Raw genomic sequence first — 18,506 nt, 5'->3', positions numbered from 1 at the left:
AGCTGCTTAAAGCATCGATGAGCCCTTTAAGGTTGATCTCACTTATAATGCGGGTCATCTCGTCGTTACTACCGAAGAGATCGGGTGATTCATATCGCTAGCGTAGCAAGCTGGGTAATGATGCGATAAATGCGCGTTGTAAGGTTGCGTAATAAAGGTCATTTAGCAAAAGAGTTTTCGATAGTAGTGTAGTAATCTCCTTTTCCTTCTCTTCCTCAATCTCGGCCTCTTTAATCTCGCCCTCTTCCTCAATCTCGCTCTCCTCCTTAATCTCGCTCTCTTCTTCAATCTCGCTCTCTTCTTCAATCTCGCCTTCCTCCTTAATCTCGTTCTCCTCTTGAATCTCGCCTTCCTCCAGCTCCCCTTCTTCCTCAATATCCTTAATATAATTAGTGACACTTTCTTTCTCCTGCTTCGTATTCATGATCGCGATAAAAAAGGTGATTTGTTGCTATGTATTGTTTGATTTCGGTATATCGTAAATGCAAAGTATTTAAATATAAAGAAAATACTTTACTAAAGCTAAGTGCACGTGGAAATAGGCCTTTATTTGAATTAAGCGAGTAATAGTAGATTCTTATTAGATCTTGTAACTTTTATAACTTCTGTAACTTTTGTAACTTCTATAACTTCTGTAACTTCTGTAACTTCTGTAACTTTTGTAATTAGCGGTAACATCTATACCATTTGTATCTATTTATAAGTTTTACAATCGTTGTGCAAGCTGCTCTCTATACACATAATCTGTATCCCGATCAATACTAGTACTAATAGACTTCTTTTTAAAGCGGCAAAAATCAAACACATTCTTAAACATAACCCCCGCCAAAGTCTTTACCTTAGAAGCTGATACATAATATAGCCCATAGGCAAATTCAGCCCTAGCCTAGCTAATCACTGCTTTAATCAAGGAAATTCCTTGACTTTTGTATACCGTGATTGCGTAAGCCACGCGAAGAAAGAGCTGCCGACGATTGCAAAGCTTATTGTCGTAAAAAAAGTCTCGATCGACGGTAAATACTAAGAACTATCTAGTTTCTTCGAAAGTAGGACCAGTATAATCCTCGATCTTTATTATAATGCCTTATAGCAGTTCTTCGCGTAGTTTGACGCTTGCCTCCTAGAAGATATCCTTAATTATTTTTATAGACCTATTGATTACCTTTATTTTTGTCCAGAGATTTTGATTCAACATTACTTTAGCTCTAATACATATATCAATGCTTTGCTTTAAGCCTTCAGCTTTTTTCCAATCAGCGTTGTAAGCTTTCGCGCTGCTCGTATTCTTTAACTTGAGTCTTAAGATAAGCGCGTCCAGCTTTTTTAACTGCTCGTAATTGTATTTTTTCATTTCCGCGTTCGTAAAGTAAATACGAAAGGCATCTTTAAAAGATTTTCTATTAGCCGGCCGGATATTCATTTTGGCTCGAGAAATAAAGAGTTCTTAATTATCCACCGAAAGGTTATCTTTTCGGAGTTTTAAAAAGGCTTTGCGGAAATTGATAGCTTTTAAAGACTCGCCCTCTTAACGCATAATGACCTCAAATCGAATAGTTTTGTTGAATAATCGATAAAAAGACTGACCGATCTTTTGTTCCGGCGAAAAGTTGTAGGTTACAAATAAGGACTTCCTTTCAATTAGCGGTAACTAGTAAAAATCACTATAAAGGTAAATACTCAAACCTTTAAATAGCTCTTAAGATTCAAGGAAAATCTAAGCACAGCGCCGTTGAATTCGAGCGAAATCCTTTAGATCAATCATTGACTTTTCATTAATAATTAAATACTTGCAGTCCTTGAATTTCGCTTAGAAGGTCTAGAAGGTAGCAAGAGAATTGTCTATAGCATGGTATTTGATTAGTAGCGCTAATAAAGAATGTAATGTAGCTCTTGCGATGCCAAAAGCAGCAATACTTGTAAGCGCTGCTCGGATGACTAGATTTAGTTTGCCAGCTTTATCCGCCATATCTTGAAGCCGAACGCAAGTAGCTAAAATAAAGTAAGTTTTGCCCGTGCCAGCCTTGCCGTCGAGATGAATTAGCAGCTGTAGAAAAGGTTGATTTAGTAATACTATAGTATAATGGTCTATTATAGAATAGTAAAACCTTTTCTGCTCATCGGAAAGCTTTTTAAAGTCACAACTTCGAGTAGCGCTAACTCGCATGTCAGATACTCTTGCAGCAGCTCTTCAATTTCGAATATAAGTAGATAAGATGTTGTATTTGCCAACATGTGAATCTTAATTATAAGCAAGATCTTCGAAGCGATTCGATATATCGTCTTCGTCTACAAAGACAATATTAAGATTTCGAGGATTCCGTAAGTTTTATTCTTCTTTTGCGTTAATATCATTACGGTCTTGAAGCTCAAGGCTTTCCATGTCGTATTCATCGTCTAAACTAGCCTCATCTTCTTCGTCAGCTATAGAAAGAGGATCGTAGTAATCGGGCATATGCAAAGAATCGCTATAAGGATCTCGATAAAGGCGCTTGCAAGCGCTATAAGCTAAAGCGAATATCGGATGCTCCTCCTCGGTAACATCAGTAAGTAAGTCGTCCTTTTTTCGGTAAAGATAGTGCAGCATTAAATAAGTACGTGCGTTATGCTTATAATTATCATAGACCTTAATGTTTAAGTACTAAAAGAAGTAATTGATGATCCAAAGCTTGCCTTTTCGTAAGAAATTCTTCTTTTTGCAAGTGTATATATCGTAGACCTTAAGGAAGTCTAAAAGAGTAATATCCTCAACTCGCTCGAGGCGTTGTCGGTACCGTTAAAAGTTAAAGAGTTTGGGTTCCAATCCATACTCATTTAATTCCACTTAGTACTTCTTGTCTTTATCTGATCGGCAATCCAAATTGATAAAGTTCCGAATGGATTTAGTCAAATTGATCCTAAGGAGCAAGTGACATACTTCTTGAGCGCTATAATCCTTTTCCCTTAGCAATTTGTTAAGCATTTTAGATACCAAAGATAGCGCCGGAGCCTTAGTATTAATATGTTCTAGGATTATATTAATAATGTCTTTATAAGAGTCCGATTCTTTTTCATGCTTAAAGCAATACTTAGAAGCGTACTTTAAAAGACCCTTAAGGCTGGACACAAGCTGTATATCCGTATTAGCTAACTAGCCTAATACAAAAACAAGTGAAAAAAGGTTTTGCAAAAGATGATTGCGCTGAGCGGCGAATTGATACTTGCGAAGATTGATCTTTCGATTATAATCAGCTGTAAGCTGCATAAAGCGCTTATAGTAAAATCTGCAAGAAAGGACTCCTGTATCTTTGTTTTTGCGTAAACAGTATTTGGTTAAGCAAACGCGATGGATTTGCATTCGATTAATTAACGCAATAAGTTGATCGACGGTATTCTTGATCATACTGAAGGGTAGAGAGGTCGGGTTTTGCAGATCTGGTAAACGAGTAGCATCAGGGTTATATGCGGTGATATAATCCTTTCAAAAGCTAACGAAGTCTAAGATACGAAAGTAATCGTCTTTCTTGAAGTTTATACCAGGTTCAAGCTCGCCCGCATCGTTCGGTCTGCTTTCTAACTAAAATATACCGTGAATATAGCCCGAGCCACGGTCTTGCCACTCTTATCGTACTCAAAAATCAGTATACGGCAAATAATGACCTAAGATGTCCTGTAAAAAAGCTTGCTAACGGATGTAGATGTAATAAGCAATGATAGCCGGGTTCTCTTAGATATTGACTTATACTATTTTAGCTCGCTCAGCTTAATTAGCGGCCTTGTATTCATTATACCGAGGAAAATAGCGCTAAAGGTCTTCTTATTGCATGTCCGCAACACTTTATATAAGAAAAGCTGCTGTAGCGTTTGGCTAGGACTTAGCTAATGCTTCTAGCTGATAGCCTTGCTTTTTCTAAAAAGGACGAGTGCTATCGATAGCTTGCTCACAGCGCACGATCTGATTGAAGAGGGCTGGCTGCTCTTTCAATTGATCTCGCAAACTATTAATACTTAAGTCTTTGATATCTTTTCGAGACTTGACAAAGTAAAAAGATACTTTTGCGACTTTAAAGCGCATTAGAATATTAAAAAGGTAGAACCGGAAACGAAAGTGGGTCGCAAAACGCTTATCGCGGTACCTTATTAAGTGTTCAGCATAATCCTTTATACTAACCTTTCGGAATCGTTAAGTATGGAAATCGCTTGCGCCGGTAAGGAAAAGTGTAAGAAAGGCTAAACTAAAGAGCTTTTAATTAGGTTTTAGCTCAGAGATTAAGGTGGACCGCTAGCTTGGAGCAAAGGCAAAAACATGCTGCTTCGATGCGAGTTTATTGACTTGGGCAAAGAGCTGATTGGATTCCGTAGTATCTGGATTTAAATCGAGAACAGTGGTCTTTAAAAGAGGACGCTTTTAATCATCAAGTAAGTCATCGTCAAGATCCAAGTGATCCTTTACATCAAGTAAAGCATTCTTATCGTCTGCAAGAGCTTCATCTTCGCTCGAATTTTCTTTAAGATTACCGCGAGCTTCTCGGCGCAAGCGGCGGCGTTTTTATGCCGATGACTCTATAGCTAGAGCCGCTGTCCTTAGTAAAGGCTGTTCAAGTGTTTCGTCTTCAATAATTGTGACCCGCCCTTTTATATCTTTATCCACGAGCAAGGAATCCACTAAGTCCTAGTCTATATTAATATTAATATACTTAGGATTATTTGCCTTCAAGAAAGTAAGCCAGATATAAATCGCAAAGCGCCGAACTCGGCATTCCTTCTTGAACTGCTTGCTGATCCGGGGGTCTTCATTAAAACCCTTAGGCTTGAGAATAATCACGTTAACCTCTTTAAAGAGCAAAGGAAGGTTTTCAAAGAACTTAGCGTTATTAGAAGCAAAGGTTACTACGTGGCCCGAGTACTTATATTAGTGGCCGCGGTAGCGCCAAAGCGATATGTTAACATGTAACGGTGAGATCAACGCTTCTTTTAATGCCGAAAGCTTCGGCAAGTAATCCGGCACTTTACTTGGGTCTATGTTATTGCTAGCTGTCATGAGATAAAGCTGTCTAAGGAGATCCGGCTCTTTGATAGATTTATTACGGCGGTCACACTCGTGACAAATGATATCGCCGCGGACTTTTTTAAGTCGTATTTCGAACCATCTTTCATTGCAGCGAAAGCAAAGGTCCATTTAGATAGCTCTTATAGTCGAGTGAAAATCTTGAATCATTTTCCATTCTTTTTTACTAACCGCCGGCTTGTACTCGGCTGGAGTAGCATATAGTTGTGACATATCCGAGAGAAAGATAGACCTTTAGAACTAGAAGTTTCGGCGGCGTTCTTGCTCGGCCTAAGCAGCCTCTTTAGCAGCCTTTCGTTCATCCTTCCGCTATAAGCGGTTCTCTCGTTCGATATTAGCTTGGATCTTTCGAGCCTTACGTGTCTCACGACCTTGCTTTAAGTCGTTTAAGCGAAAGCCGGTAACCTTTAGTTCGGATCCGGAATCAAAAAAGAACATTTGGCGGTTAAAAGAAGAGTTCCGTAAGACGCTAGACGATTATAGAAGAGATGAGCTAGAAATTTGTTTTCTAAGACGGCTACGACGCAATTGCGACTCTAATAAGATACGAAAAGCAAGCTTTCTTAAGCGACCTCTTCGCCCTTTTATTAAAAGGGATGAAGACGAGAGTAAGAGTTCATTATCCTTAGAATCCTCTTCTTAGTTATTGTCTCGCTATGGTTGATAAGACGGTAGCAAAGTACTAGGAACCTCTTCAAAAGAAGACGTGTTATCCGTATTAAGTATATTAAGTGGTGGCAAAGTGTATAAGATCAAAACGGTAAGCTTGGATCGCAGATTAGAAGAACCTAAGTAATATTAATAACTCTAGTAACTCTAATAACTCTAGTAACTCTAGTAACTCTAGTAACTTAAGTAACATACTTAAACCGCTTAAGCTTCTTTGGAAAGCTTCAGACTCTGCTGCAAATCTAATACGCCGATTCGGAAGAAGTGAGCTTTAGCAAATTAATAACTTTGGTAACTTGGTTAAAAGGACTTACTTATGCTACTTTGCGGCGGCTTACGTATAGAACCATATGAACCTTTAACAAAACCTGAATCTTGCACGCGCTAGGCCGTAAAATCGAAACCTCGATAACTTTAATAACTCTAGTAACTCTAATAACTTGGCTAGAAGTACTTACCTATGCTACCACTTGTGCCACTTTAAGCAAGCTTACGTATAGAACCGTATGTATCTTCGCCGAAACTTGAATCTTAAACGCGCTAAGCCGTAGAATCGAAACCTTAATAACATTAGTAACTTTGGTAACTTTAATAACTTTAATAACTTAGCTAGAAGGACCTACTCATGCCACTTAGCGCTAGCCTACGCATAGAACTACCGTGTGTATCCCCGCCAAATCCAGCCATGTTACTACTTCGAGCAGGCCCACGTATAAAACCATCATATGTACCTCTATATAAACCTTTAACAAAACCTGAAACCTAGGTGCGCTAGGCCGTAGAATCGAAACCTTAATAACATTAGTAACTTTAGTAACTCTAGTAACTTGGCTGAAATGACTTACTTATGCTACTACTTGTGCCACTTTAAGCAATCCCGCGTATAGAACCGTATGTATCTTCGCCGAAACCTGAATCTTGAACGCGCTAAGCCGTAGAATCGAAACTTTAGTAACATTAATAACTCTAGTAACTTTAGTAACTTTAGTAACTTAGCTAAAAAGACTTACTCATGCCACCTAGCGCTGGCCTACGCATAAAACTACTATGTGTATCTCCGCCAAAACCACTTATGCCACTACTTCGGGCAGGCCTACGCGTATGTCGTAATAGAGAAGGCGAAGGCGGGCTAAGCCGAACTGCAAGATCGCGTAAGAAAGGTGGTTTGTTTAAGGTACGCCGCAATAAAAGGGATGATCCATAAGAGTATTTGCGAAGGGTACGCTGCGTAAGGTAAGGGTGACCAAGCTTTAGTAGTGAATATCGTAAGGAGCGTGGTTTTCGTAGAGAGGCTCGTAAGAAAGAGGCTGCAATTGGAGCGCGCCGAGGTCGGCCGCGAGGCTTTTTTGCTAATAGATCGTGATCGTCACTAGACGGAGGTAAAGAATGTTTTGCCCTGTATGCAGATTTAGAAGCTCTGTTTTTAGCTCTACAATCATTGCAAAAGGCGAATATTTTACCTTAACTATAGTCTTGAAATGATGTAATAAGCTAAAAGGTGTTCTTAAGTACATATCGCGTGTGAGTATAGATACGAAGGTCCATATTATGAATTAGTAGAGGTTGCAACAATACTTAAGCAGATGATAAAGGACGAAAAAGTTGGGTACGTACTTAATACGTGCAGATGCTATAAGGTACTGCGCGTGCTGCTAAGCCACTTATCTCGATTAGGTTTAGCTGTTGTACATGAATTAAACAGGCCGACCCGTTCCGAAAAAAGTTCAATAGATTAACATAGAATAAAAGTCTTAGCACGCTCACAAATCTTGCTAGATCCGTATAGAATAGTCTCACGTAACTGGATAACTAACCACCACCACAACTACTAGATGACTAACCACCACCACAACTACTGGATGACTAATCACCACCACAACTACTAGATGACCAACCACTACCACAACTACTGGATGACTCATCACCACCACAACTACTAGAATTTATCTTAAGTCACCGTTGGTGACAATAAATAAACAAGAGCTTTTTTTTATAACGAATTACATCAAAACACTTAACTAATCTATCTAATCTAATCTAATTAAATTTAACTAAGCATACAGAATCTTAAACTATTCTTTATACAAATTAATCTAAAAGCCAAACAATTCGCGCTCTAAAATCCCTTTAACGCCTTAAAAGGAAGTCACGAAAGAAGTACTTCAGGATATATTAAGCGAAAATAAGCGCGATTTAAAAGGAAAAAGAAAATATATATATTATTTTGAATATATATAGTACTTGTAGCAGCAATGGAGATAGGGGAGAGGATGATTTTGCGCTTCTTGCTTTCTTGCTTTCTTTTTTTCTTTCTCTCTCTCTCTCTCTCCCTCTTCAGCGGAAGCTAATAATAAATAAGGGCGTTCGCTCTATATCGAATTGAATCAAAACACTTAACTGTCCAATCTAATCGAGCTTGCAAAATCTCAAATCACTCGTTATGCAAGTTGAGTTGGATAGTTCGAGCTTCAAATCCTTTTAATGCCTTAAAAGGAAGTCACGAAAGAAGTACTTCAAGATATATTAAGCGAAAATAAGCGCGACTAAAAGGGAAGAAAAAAAAAAGGTATCGACAGACAATGATGTCGTTAATATCTTCGCTTACTTTCATGGAGCTTATACATCCATCCAGACCAGCTTCACTCCAGTCTGGGTTGGTACGCCAGAATAGAAGCAGAGCCGTCCATCAGGCAACTCGTCTTGATCCACCGGCATTTTCATACCCGCTCAAATTCCATGAGTGCATACGCATACCCATTCATTCATCCATCAACCCACCCACCCATCAATCCATCCAATGGAATCCAAAGAAAACAAGGAAGCCTCGCTTCACTACTTCGAGACCAGCGCAATTCACTATCGCCTCTCATGGCCCTCGGTATCGCACAAATCACTCGTTTCCGAGAGCATCCAGCTCCGCTTGCACGGCGGACTTGGTGCCGATCTTCTTCATTTGCGTGTCCTCTAACTTTTCACCACCAGCATGGCGCATCTCAAGATCCTCAATGGCGCGAATCTTCTTCTGCAGAGCTCTCAGTTTCTTGGCATTGGGGCTGCCTCCGCTAGGCGACGTGATGGAGAGCTCTGGTGCATCCTGAATACGGGACGCGGCGAGATTCAAGCTCAAGTTGTTGACATTGGTGTTGGGGATCGCACCGCCGCCGAAGCCGCTACCATTTTGGACTCTGACGTCGCCCGACTGCCGTCTACCTTGGTTGGATTGGTAGTTGGTAGTGCGGAGTCGCTGCTGAGATGGGGTTCGGGAGTGGTTCCTGGAGTGGCTGCGCTCATGTCCGTCTCGGCGTTCTGTGCTCCTGCCGTCGCCGCTCGCTGGTGTTACCTCCTGGCTAGGAACAAGCCCAGCTGCCTTGGCCTCCGCGTCCTTGGCTTTCTTCGCCTCTCTCTTCTTCTTATTCTTCAATGCCGCCTTGGACAAATTCTCATCGCCCTCAGCAGCTCCAGGTGCGGCTCCGTTGGCAGGAGCGGCTCCGGGAGGCAGGGTCGGCTCCATGGGCTCGGCACCTGGGACCTGCCGTCTCTGCTTTCCGAATCCGTTGGATCCTACCAATGAAGTGCCATTGCTGACCACGTGAGCAGCTCCTCCCTCATCCTCACGTTTGAAGTGCAAGGGGGTCGAGGTTCCACGTGCTCCAGGTGGTCGGTACGCACCGGCTGGCTTCGAGGGTGTCTTGACGGTGCCAAGATACGCCAAGGCCGAGCTATGAGGGGTGGGCATCGGGTGCAGGGGGTCTCCAGACGGGAGACTCTCGAACTTTTGTGGTCTCATCGCAACGCTGTAAAGCTCCACCATATCCTGGTTGTACATCATCGCACCTCCAACGTGCCACAGACGAATGCCGTTATCGACACGCAGTCTGGGACTCGTGGTAGCAGTCAGAATGTACTTGCTGTCCGGGCTCCACTCGCAGACACTGGGGGATCCACCATCGATAGTGACGATCTTCTTGTAGTCTTTTTCAAGATCATAGATGTCCATCTGCCCAGCCAGATTTCCAAAACCGGCAATCAAAACAAACCGACCGGTTGGCGAAAACAGGATGGTATTTCGCGGGCCAAGTGGGAATGTATGCGTGGCCACAGCTCGTGAATTGAAGATTGTGGTCTTGGCTGGCATATATCCGTAGATCACACCAAATTCTTTCGAGTTTGGTGACCACGACACATCGTGGATTGGGCCCTCCTTGTCCAGAGTGATTCTTGAATCGAATCCACCGTTTGCGCTCAGCACATACAGTGTAGTCTCTCCATAGTAACTCTTGCCCGTCTTATCAACCTCGGTCTGGGCTAGAACAATCAAAGTAGTACCAAGCTGATTCCACTTCAGTTGCACCTTATCCCCCTTGAAGAACGTCTTTTGTGAAACCGGGTTGGTGAATTGAGGTACGTTGAAGACTTTGACGGCGGATGGTTGGCCCTGAGGAGTCTGTTAGATGCAATCTTCGGAAAATTGAATTGATGCTTACCTTGCGCTCTGGAACGAAGACAGCGACCGAATAGTTGTTGCCAGGAGAGACAGCAAAGTCGGCAACGCCCTCAGCACGCAGCTTGTTCCAGACGGTACCCAGGTCGCCACTCTCGTAGAACTGGACCTCGTTGGTGACAACGCGGGCACAGTAACGCTCATCGAAAGTGTACTGCAAGTTCCAGCCCGACTGATTCTTCTGCACAAATCTCCCCACGACCTGCTTCTCCCCACCCTCGGGTACGCTCTCGACCGTGTGCCAAATCTTGAGGTTCTTCACCGCATCGCCGTTCTCGTCCTTGGAGGGGCGTTCCCAGGTGATGATGTAGGACCCTCGAGGAGAGAAACCCAACTCGAAGACGTTGGGCGTAGGTAGGGTGGTAATGATGCTTCCGACCGAAGCATCAATGACCGTCACGCCTGTAGGGGAGGCCCAGGCAAAGTAGCGGCCACAGGGCGAGTAGACAGCGCAGCGGGAGGAGCCTTCGGGCTTCTGGAAACCAGGCAAAGGCTCGTAGACCGGGTCAGCATCGTAGACGCCAATCTCCTTCAGTGTTCGGTAGGCAAATTGCGTAGGAACCGCCATGACTACTGAAAGTCACAGATGAATCTAGTGATATTTGCTGTAGGGTGTCTTCTTCTCGTGTTAACAGGTGCGAATCGTGTCTGCGACGTCGTCGAGGGGCCTTATTGTTTCGGACGATGGAGGCGGTCGACTTCGAGATGGCTCTTGCGTTGTTTTGTTTTGCGGTGTCTCTGGGAAGAGGGGGGAAATGCTTGATGGTTACTTATAGTGATGCTGTCGATGTGGCTGCGCGGTGAGGCGGGAGCAGAGTAGAGCAGAGCAGAGCAGAGCAGATCCGGATTGGAGGATCCCAGAATGAACACAATGAAGAAGATATTTGGGAGGATTGACTACACCGGTAGGAATTGATTGACGAGTACCGTACCGTGGGATTAGGTGGAGGTGCGTGAGTGAGTGAGAAAGACGAGATGGCGTTTCGAACTTTTCTATGCTGAGCCTGGGGCCGATCCGGGGCTCAGACTCGCTTAGGTAAGTGAATGCTAAGTACAGTCGCGCCGGCAGACCAAACTGGTGGGGTCGATATCACGATTGACGATGTCAACAAGAAAGCAAAGGGTAAATGAAGTGAGGAAAGTGACGAGGTGGGTAGGTGTTACCAGCTCTACGTATTTGTCAGATTCAATAGAAAAATCAAGTTGAATTGCAATAAGGTGAGGTTATCATTGAGGAGAAAAATCAAGCCAACACCCGTAGCCTATCTATCCATTCGTTCGAATCTCCTTTATGTCCCAGCCAAACAAAGAACAGTTGGATCGTCGGCTATTATTACGCTGTATTTATTGATTGCATCAGCGTTGGCCGCCAGATATCAGTCGCCCAAGACTGAGAAGGATTGGCTGATATGGTCATCTCCCCTGCCAGATCAGCACTCAGGAGCATTTACTTCCTGTAAAGTACGTACTCTAGTTACACATCTACGCTTGCTATAAATTGCCTGTGATACACCGACAAACAATTGCAGTTGTCAGACCCCGAGATGCGAGCAATTACTCAATCTAGCATGCAAACCATGCGGCTCTTCCACTCCAATGAACCCTCTCGCGTTGCGGAACTTTATTAGAGTTCCGACACCTCAAGGCTCAATGCTTGAAGAGAAGCAAGCAAGCGAGCAATCTGCGCCGCAATTGATTAATTGCCTTGCCTTGTCATGTGATGTCTTGTATTGTCATGTGATCTCACTCGTGACACGAGACGACTGCACGTTCGGGTTACCGACGAGGTGCCGGTAGATCATCCGGGCCGACAATATATTCATATTATTCTTCTGAGATATCCATCCTCCAGGTTATCCCACACGTATTTTCAACCAATTCCAACCAGAATTCAGTTCTTTTCTGCGCCTATCACCCCAGCGCAACTAACACCACCCCCCTCTTCCTCATCATTAACCTGCCTCTCCTCTTCAACCACCCAGACCTGTCCCGTCGTGGGAGCAACATTCTTCTTCCTACCCTTTGTCGCAGCCACCTCAACCTTTCTCGCAATCCTCTCCTGGTCCTCCCGCATCTGCTTGATCAGCGGACTCCGGGCACGGATCCGATCTCCCCACTTGTAAAATACAAACGGGATAGGTATCATCACCACTTGCACAAGTCCCAAGAGGGTACCGGCCCACTGCGGCGTCAGCGCCGCAAACATTTTCGGGCCCGCAAGAGGCAGCGTCGCACCGACCATCGCCCTAGTAATGCTATTGCCAGAGAGGGCCGACGCAGCATATATCCCGTACGAGCCAATGATGTAGTTCGAGGCATAGATGAAGACCAGAGTGTTGCCGGCTCCGAATGGGATTCCTGCCAGGATAGGCCAGATCCAATGGATGGTGATAGGGACGGAAGTCCAGGAGAACCACAGTTGGCCGATCGGGCAGAGGATGGAGGCGAAGCAGACGATGCTGATTGAAGCTTCTGGGTAGACGCGCCCGGTTTCGGGGTCCTTCGGGTGGGAGTTCACGATCCGGCGGGCCAGAGGCTCGGTGCAAATTGCGAACATGGTCCCGATTCCGATGCCCACGAATCCCAAGCCGGTCATGCCTAGTGACCAGCCACGGAGGTCGGTGTAGACTATTGGGTACGCTACAAAGCACATGTATAACACACCGTAAATGAACTGGTGATTTTTTCAGCGAGGGTTCCAGATTGGGAAGGGGGCCTTTGCAGTTCCTAATTGGTCGCGAGCAGGTTTGGGAATTCTACAAACACAAGACACCGACTTTACTTACGCCAATATAGGCGTTCCAAAACCATAATATAGGCTCGGTAACTGCCAGCACAAAGGGCCTCGAGAGGTTGGTCTTCAAAACTTCGAAGACTAGTCAAACATTCAGCTGTGTTCCAAAATTCACGGCTCTCTTTGCAACTTACCACTCAATTTTTGGTCATAGCGAGACCACCATCTTTCATCTCCAGTCTCTTTCCTCATCTTCGCTGCTTTCCTTTGCAATATTAAGGGAGCGTACGTTTCTCGCATCAATGAGCACCAAATCCATCCTGCCCCAGCCAAAATTAACACAAGCCAATTCGTCCATCGCCAACCTAGGTATTGCGCTACAAACCCACCGATGAGGGGTCCCGTGACGGGTCCATTCATCGGGGCAATACTCCATATACTGAAAGCAAGAGCACGATGGTCCTCGGTCACAACATCGTTCACTGTTCCAGGCGAATTTGCTGTCATAGCAGAGCCAGCAAAGGCGCTATACGCAAGTCAGCTTACAAATAACTCTTTGTGACGAACACAATCCTACCTCATAAAGCGAACAACCGTAATTACAGAGAGCGAGCGCGCTAGAGCGCATGGTAACACAAGCAAAGAGAAAAAAGCCAGACTGAGATTATACACGATCCTTCTCCCGTACATCTCACTCATCGGTGCCAAAACCAATCCTCCCACACCCATTCCGAGAAGGTAGGTTGTGAAGCCCATTGTCGCTACTAACCTGCTTTCCACCTCAAATTCCTCCATCATGCCAGGTATACTGGATGTGTAACTCGTGCTGAACAGAACCACAGTCCATGTCCCGTAACTGACGGCCGTGATCACCATACTGCGGTACCACAAGGGCCAGGTCAATGGGTTATCGGGATCATTCTCAGCGAAATCGACCTCGAAAGCTGGGATTTGGGATCCAGTGGTGGCGAGCGAAGCTCCGGTCCGGGTGTAAGTTAGAGGTTGGCAGATTTCTTGCTCGGGTTCAGTAGCGAGATCTGTAGCTGTCAAGGCGCGTTCGAGGGGTGATGGCGGATCCGTGTCTATCGACTCGTGAGATGAGTTTGAATGTGAGGTGTGTGCTGGGAAGGATGCTAATGTGTGAACATTTTTCTCTAGATCCTCCATCAGATCGTTTGAGCGCTGCTGGGTGAGATGCGATCCCGAAGACGGTTCGGGAACTTGGTCTTTCTCTGGACCTCCGAAGTCTGCCATCCCCGTGATGCCGATAGGATGTTCGTATAGTACCCATACGCTGACTGCGGAACCTCGAAATTTGTAGGTAGATGCAGAGACACCGAAAATATTCACCGAAAGAGTGGTGTATGTACCCCACCCCAGCTTTTGGTGTATGCGGGAAGTAACCCCACACAAGAATGTACAGTAGGGTTGAAGTGCGTAACCCCACACAAGAATGTAGGGGTGAGGGATTCCCGAGCGCAAGAGTGCAAGAGTCAAGAGTCAAGAGTCAAGAGTCAAGAGGCAGAGATGCTTAGAGCTGGGGCATGGCAAGGGACAGTGAGGATTAAGAACCAAAGAGAAAAGTCATAACAAATTCTGCCAACCCGCATCACGAGAAAGAGTTCCTGGGCAAAGTTGGCTGGCTATACCGGTACATAAGCTTTTGATAAAGCGGTCTGTACTGTATTACTAATGCTGCTCTTGTCAGTGTTGAAGCTGACTTCGAGACATTCGACCAGGGCCAAGAGTGAGATTAAAGTGTTCGAGATACTGGGCTGTCAGAAGAATACTACGTATGTCTGGCAATGGGCGTCTGGCGAAGATTTAAAAATCTCCTAGGGCGAAAGCGGTGGCTGAATGAAGAGGCGCAGACAACAGTGGTGCCGCTATATCCGCACTAGACTCGCTTGACTGCTTGTCTTGACCCCGGAATTATAGGTCAGTACCGATATCAATGAGTACGCTCTCACGTGAGTATTGCTTTCTTTGCTTTCTTTTCTTTCTTAGGAAGAGACCACAAGAGGGAGAGAGGGAGAGGGACAGCTTTATAGGTCCCCTTTCTTACGGGCCGACTAGTAGGAGTTCAACGTGAAGAATACCTCTGCAACTAGGCACTCGCTTGTACTGTTTTGTTTCCATTTTCCAACGGCGGATGACAAGGAGACGAGCAATGTTGCCGGCGAGTCGCCGAACAGGGGTCGGAACGGCGGAACTTAAGTCCGATTTTGGCAAATCGCGCCTTCAAAGTCACAACGCGCTCACCACACCCCGGCATACAACAAATCTGCTTCCACGACCCAAACTACGATAGCTGGGTGACCTGCACAGCATTCGCCGTCCATTTGAAAATACTATGGCAGGAGTTTATTCCCAGCCTAGAATGGCGAATACTCCTCAAGGGGTTCATTTGACGTGAGATCATCCCCCAGGACAAATAGCAAACGGACTAACAATAATAGCTACGAATTACCTCATCGAGTTCACACCGCAAAAGCGTATCCTCTCCTTTCTGCGAACGGGTCTACAGTAATTCTGTATGGGCACGAAAATGGCGTGAAGATAATTTGGAGAGGTGGCAGAAAATTCAAACCGCAGCAGACCGCGTTGCCCGATCATCAGAAGACCAACGGTGCTAGTAATTCTGGTGTCATATCTCTTGATTCCGATGATGACGAGACCCCCGAAAAGAAAGCTTTCGATGATAAGCCAGAATTCGAAGACCACGAGGAGGAACTGGACCCATCGAGGCCATACCCCGGCGTGCTGCAAGAGCTCGACTTATGGTTCGGGACCGATGTCTTCCACCTCGCGATATTGCCTCCTACAGTTTTGAAAGCAGATGGGCCATCATGGCAAGGCTTAGAGCCTTTGAAGCAGAAGATAGTGTTCGCTGCATCTTGCGCCGATAATTATGTTCGTCTGGTCAACCTACCTCTTACTCCACCCTCGCCGGCTAGCAAAGCCCGATCTGAACTATGGAGCGACTTCACACTTGCATACGCTGGGAGCGGCACATGGGGAGAGACTGTGACACTGCTCAGTGGCCATCGCAAACCCTCAGATGGCGTCTCAATGACGGCAGACTTTGGTCCGGCTACTGTAGAATCTAGACGCTTCGATCCACAAATAGTCGTTGCTTCTCACTCGAGAGAGCTGACCGGACTTTTGCTTCTGTGGCGGGTTCCCGTCAAGGCTTTCCCCAAAAGCGTAGAGCCGTTCCAGTCGGTCAGCTTGTCTTCTCCAGCCAAATCCATTACATTCAACTCATCTATCTCCAAACAATATGCGAGCCACCTGCTAGTCGCAGAATCTGTTGGGATCTGTCGTATCTATGATTTCAAGCTCCTCGTCAGACCCAACGAAGATCCCTCGGAGGTTGGAGTGGCGGAGCAGGGAACCTGGCTCCTATCTCTCTACGCCGGTTTCCAAAATATCAAAAATGACCCGGAAGCACTTCAACACAATGGATTGCACGCGGGTTTTGGAAGAAAGACTATAGTTGATGCAAAGTGGGTATCGAGTGGAAGAGCCATCATCGTACTACTCAATGATGGAGAATGGGCTATCTGGGATATCGAAGGAGTCGGTCCAGGTGCACCACAAGGTCTGATTGGTCGTCAGGGTATTAAGGGAGGATCAAAGTCGCAATATAGCCTCACAGGATATATCGACGGAGCAGTTACGCCTCGGGCCTCTGGACAACCACAAATTCCTAGTTCGAAATTTGTTCCTATGACACCAGGCACGCGAAAGTCGGCGGACCCATTCAGTGGGCGATCCAACGGGGCAGTTCGAGGGGAAATATCGGTTTCCGAAGTACGGTCATCTTCACCTAGTTCTGTGGCCGATGAATCAGTCCTTTTCTGGCTTGGAGAAACTTACACCATTATTCCCAACCTCGCCAAATACTGGGCTGCCAATGCGCAAAAGACTGGTGGAGGGGGAAGCCTGTTCAATGGCCCTGCAGGCGCTCGCATGACCAAGATCGAGAACATCAGTCTCCTAGGCGAACGCTGTTCAGGGATCGAGCAAATTGCCAAGACTCCCAACTCTACCGGCTTCTCGACCGACATCCTCGTGTTGGGCGAGCATCGATATATGCTGCTGTTATCAGGAAAGCCTGCGCGCGAGTCATCCTTTGAGAAGTCAATTGGTCGACTTGCTTTGGCTGAGACGCGCACCAATGGAGGTGAGTTGGACGTCATGGGCATCGAGCAGGCACTGGCAAACATGGAGAATAGAGAAAGTGCGCGGAAGATGATTTTCTAGGCGACAGGCCTTGATCATGGGATTTCAGATGAGATGTTTTCTAGTGTATGAATGATACCCGGGGCGAAGACGATAAGTACCACCTACACATGCCAATTTGCTGCGGCACGGTAAGCTGATTCTTCCCCTCTTCTTTCTTGCCCTCTATCCTCCTCTTCCCTGTCTTTCTTCACTTTTCTTTTTCGTTTCGTTATTGGAATATCCGAGCAACACAATATTCGCGAGGCCAGGTGGAGTACAAGGCGAGAACATTCCTTGAAACTCTGTATTCCATGCGAGACATCAAACTCCTCAGCGAGACGACACGCTGTACCTGCGTATCTTGCCAAAGGCTGGAACGTGTGGAGGCTGTCTGGGGCAGACTTCTATTACCGCTTCTCTTCAGAATGCGGATTTTCTCGAGAGATCTCCGTATTTTTGGGATTCGCGGCTGTGAAGATCTGCTACATCCGAATCCGACAGCGAATTCGATCTTATTTTTATCTTTTATTTGAAATGTTTTTCAAAGGATTTGGTATTCTATGCCCCTTCTCTTGACTCAGCAAGTCTTTCTTGTAGCGGGCGCGCTGAGTAATGAGCAATATGCGACGTGCAACAAAAAAAGGTGCAGGGTGCTTTAGATTAGCTCATCGCCGGCATGGACCTTTCGTAGCCAAGTGGAGTTCGCGTTACACACTCATCTCGTCATAAGATTTGTTTCCGTTGTGGAAGGAAGTTGAAAATAGAATCTGTATATCTCTCTGCCCTCGCTCTGACGTGAAATGTTATTTAGATGGTTGATTTTTTTCTTAGCAGAAGATAGCGAGGCTGATCTGCTACAGCTCTTTTTTCAATCGATCCATTTCCAGGCTGTAAAAGCTCAAGAGGTCGCTTTTATTCTTAACTGAGGGAATGTACGCAGTAGCTGGTTAGCTTCTGCTACCAGAACTGCATTTCTGGAAACTGCCGCTATTGCCAGGGTTTGTTGACATTTCCAAAGCTATTTTTCAGTTATTCGCGGACACAACATCATGCATGGCAGGTATTATCACTGCATCCCCCCCCCCTCCAGTTCTTCAGCGTTGAAGCGCGCTACATATGTGTGAAGCTAGACTAGCCTGAACACCCTGTTTTTCCAACCAAGCCCTCTCTCTTGTCTTTGCACCCGCTCCTGCCTGTTGACATCGAACATTCTTTGCGAGCTGGAGCACTACCAGACTCGTTTTCAGTACGAATCAGTTTCTCTATTTATTGCAGCGGACTCAGGATGGACGCCTTATGCGGCAATCTTCGACAAGCGATGGGCACGT

At 45.4% G+C, this 18,506-nt stretch overlaps 4 protein-coding genes across 4 annotated transcripts; 1 reads left to right on the top strand and 3 right to left on the bottom strand.

Annotated features, from left to right (window-relative positions):
- Positions 1-97: 97 nt before the first annotated feature.
- On the bottom strand, positions 98-424 carry L3040_003615 (uncharacterized protein; the record flags this gene model as incomplete). Its single annotated transcript, XM_066156484.1, has 1 exon — positions 98-424. One exon carries the CDS (start codon positions 422-424, stop codon positions 98-100), a length of 327 nt encoding a protein of 108 aa, XP_066012068.1.
- An 8,179-nt stretch (positions 425-8,603) lies between these two features.
- Positions 8,604-10,782, bottom strand: L3040_003614 (uncharacterized protein; the record flags this gene model as incomplete). Its single annotated transcript, XM_066156483.1, has 2 exons — positions 8,604-10,148; positions 10,198-10,782. The coding sequence occupies 2 exons, from the start codon at positions 10,780-10,782 to the stop codon at positions 8,604-8,606; spliced, it is 2,130 nt and encodes a 709-aa protein (XP_066012067.1).
- Positions 10,783-12,105: 1,323 nt separating this feature from the next.
- Positions 12,106-14,202, bottom strand: L3040_003613 (uncharacterized protein; the record flags this gene model as incomplete). Its single annotated transcript, XM_066156482.1, has 6 exons — positions 12,106-12,888; positions 13,001-13,089; positions 13,143-13,213; positions 13,334-13,474; positions 13,526-13,565; positions 13,644-14,202. 6 exons carry the CDS (start codon positions 14,200-14,202, stop codon positions 12,106-12,108), a joined length of 1,683 nt encoding a protein of 560 aa, XP_066012066.1.
- Positions 14,203-15,301: 1,099 nt separating this feature from the next.
- On the top strand, positions 15,302-17,217 carry L3040_003612 (uncharacterized protein; the record flags this gene model as incomplete). Its single annotated transcript, XM_007297229.1, has 2 exons — positions 15,302-15,360; positions 15,408-17,217. The coding sequence occupies 2 exons, from the start codon at positions 15,302-15,304 to the stop codon at positions 17,215-17,217; spliced, it is 1,869 nt and encodes a 622-aa protein (XP_007297291.1).
- Between the last annotated feature and the right edge of the window lie 1,289 nt (positions 17,218-18,506).

Source organism: Drepanopeziza brunnea, assembly GCF_022702325.1.
Source record: "Drepanopeziza brunnea f. sp. 'multigermtubi' strain 214-2 chromosome Unknown ctg5, whole genome shotgun sequence".
In the NCBI taxonomy this organism is placed as follows: Eukaryota; Fungi; Ascomycota; class Leotiomycetes; order Helotiales; family Drepanopezizaceae; genus Drepanopeziza; species Drepanopeziza brunnea.
Note: the sequence above shows the minus strand (reverse complement) of the source record. Positions and strands in the feature narration are given on the sequence as shown.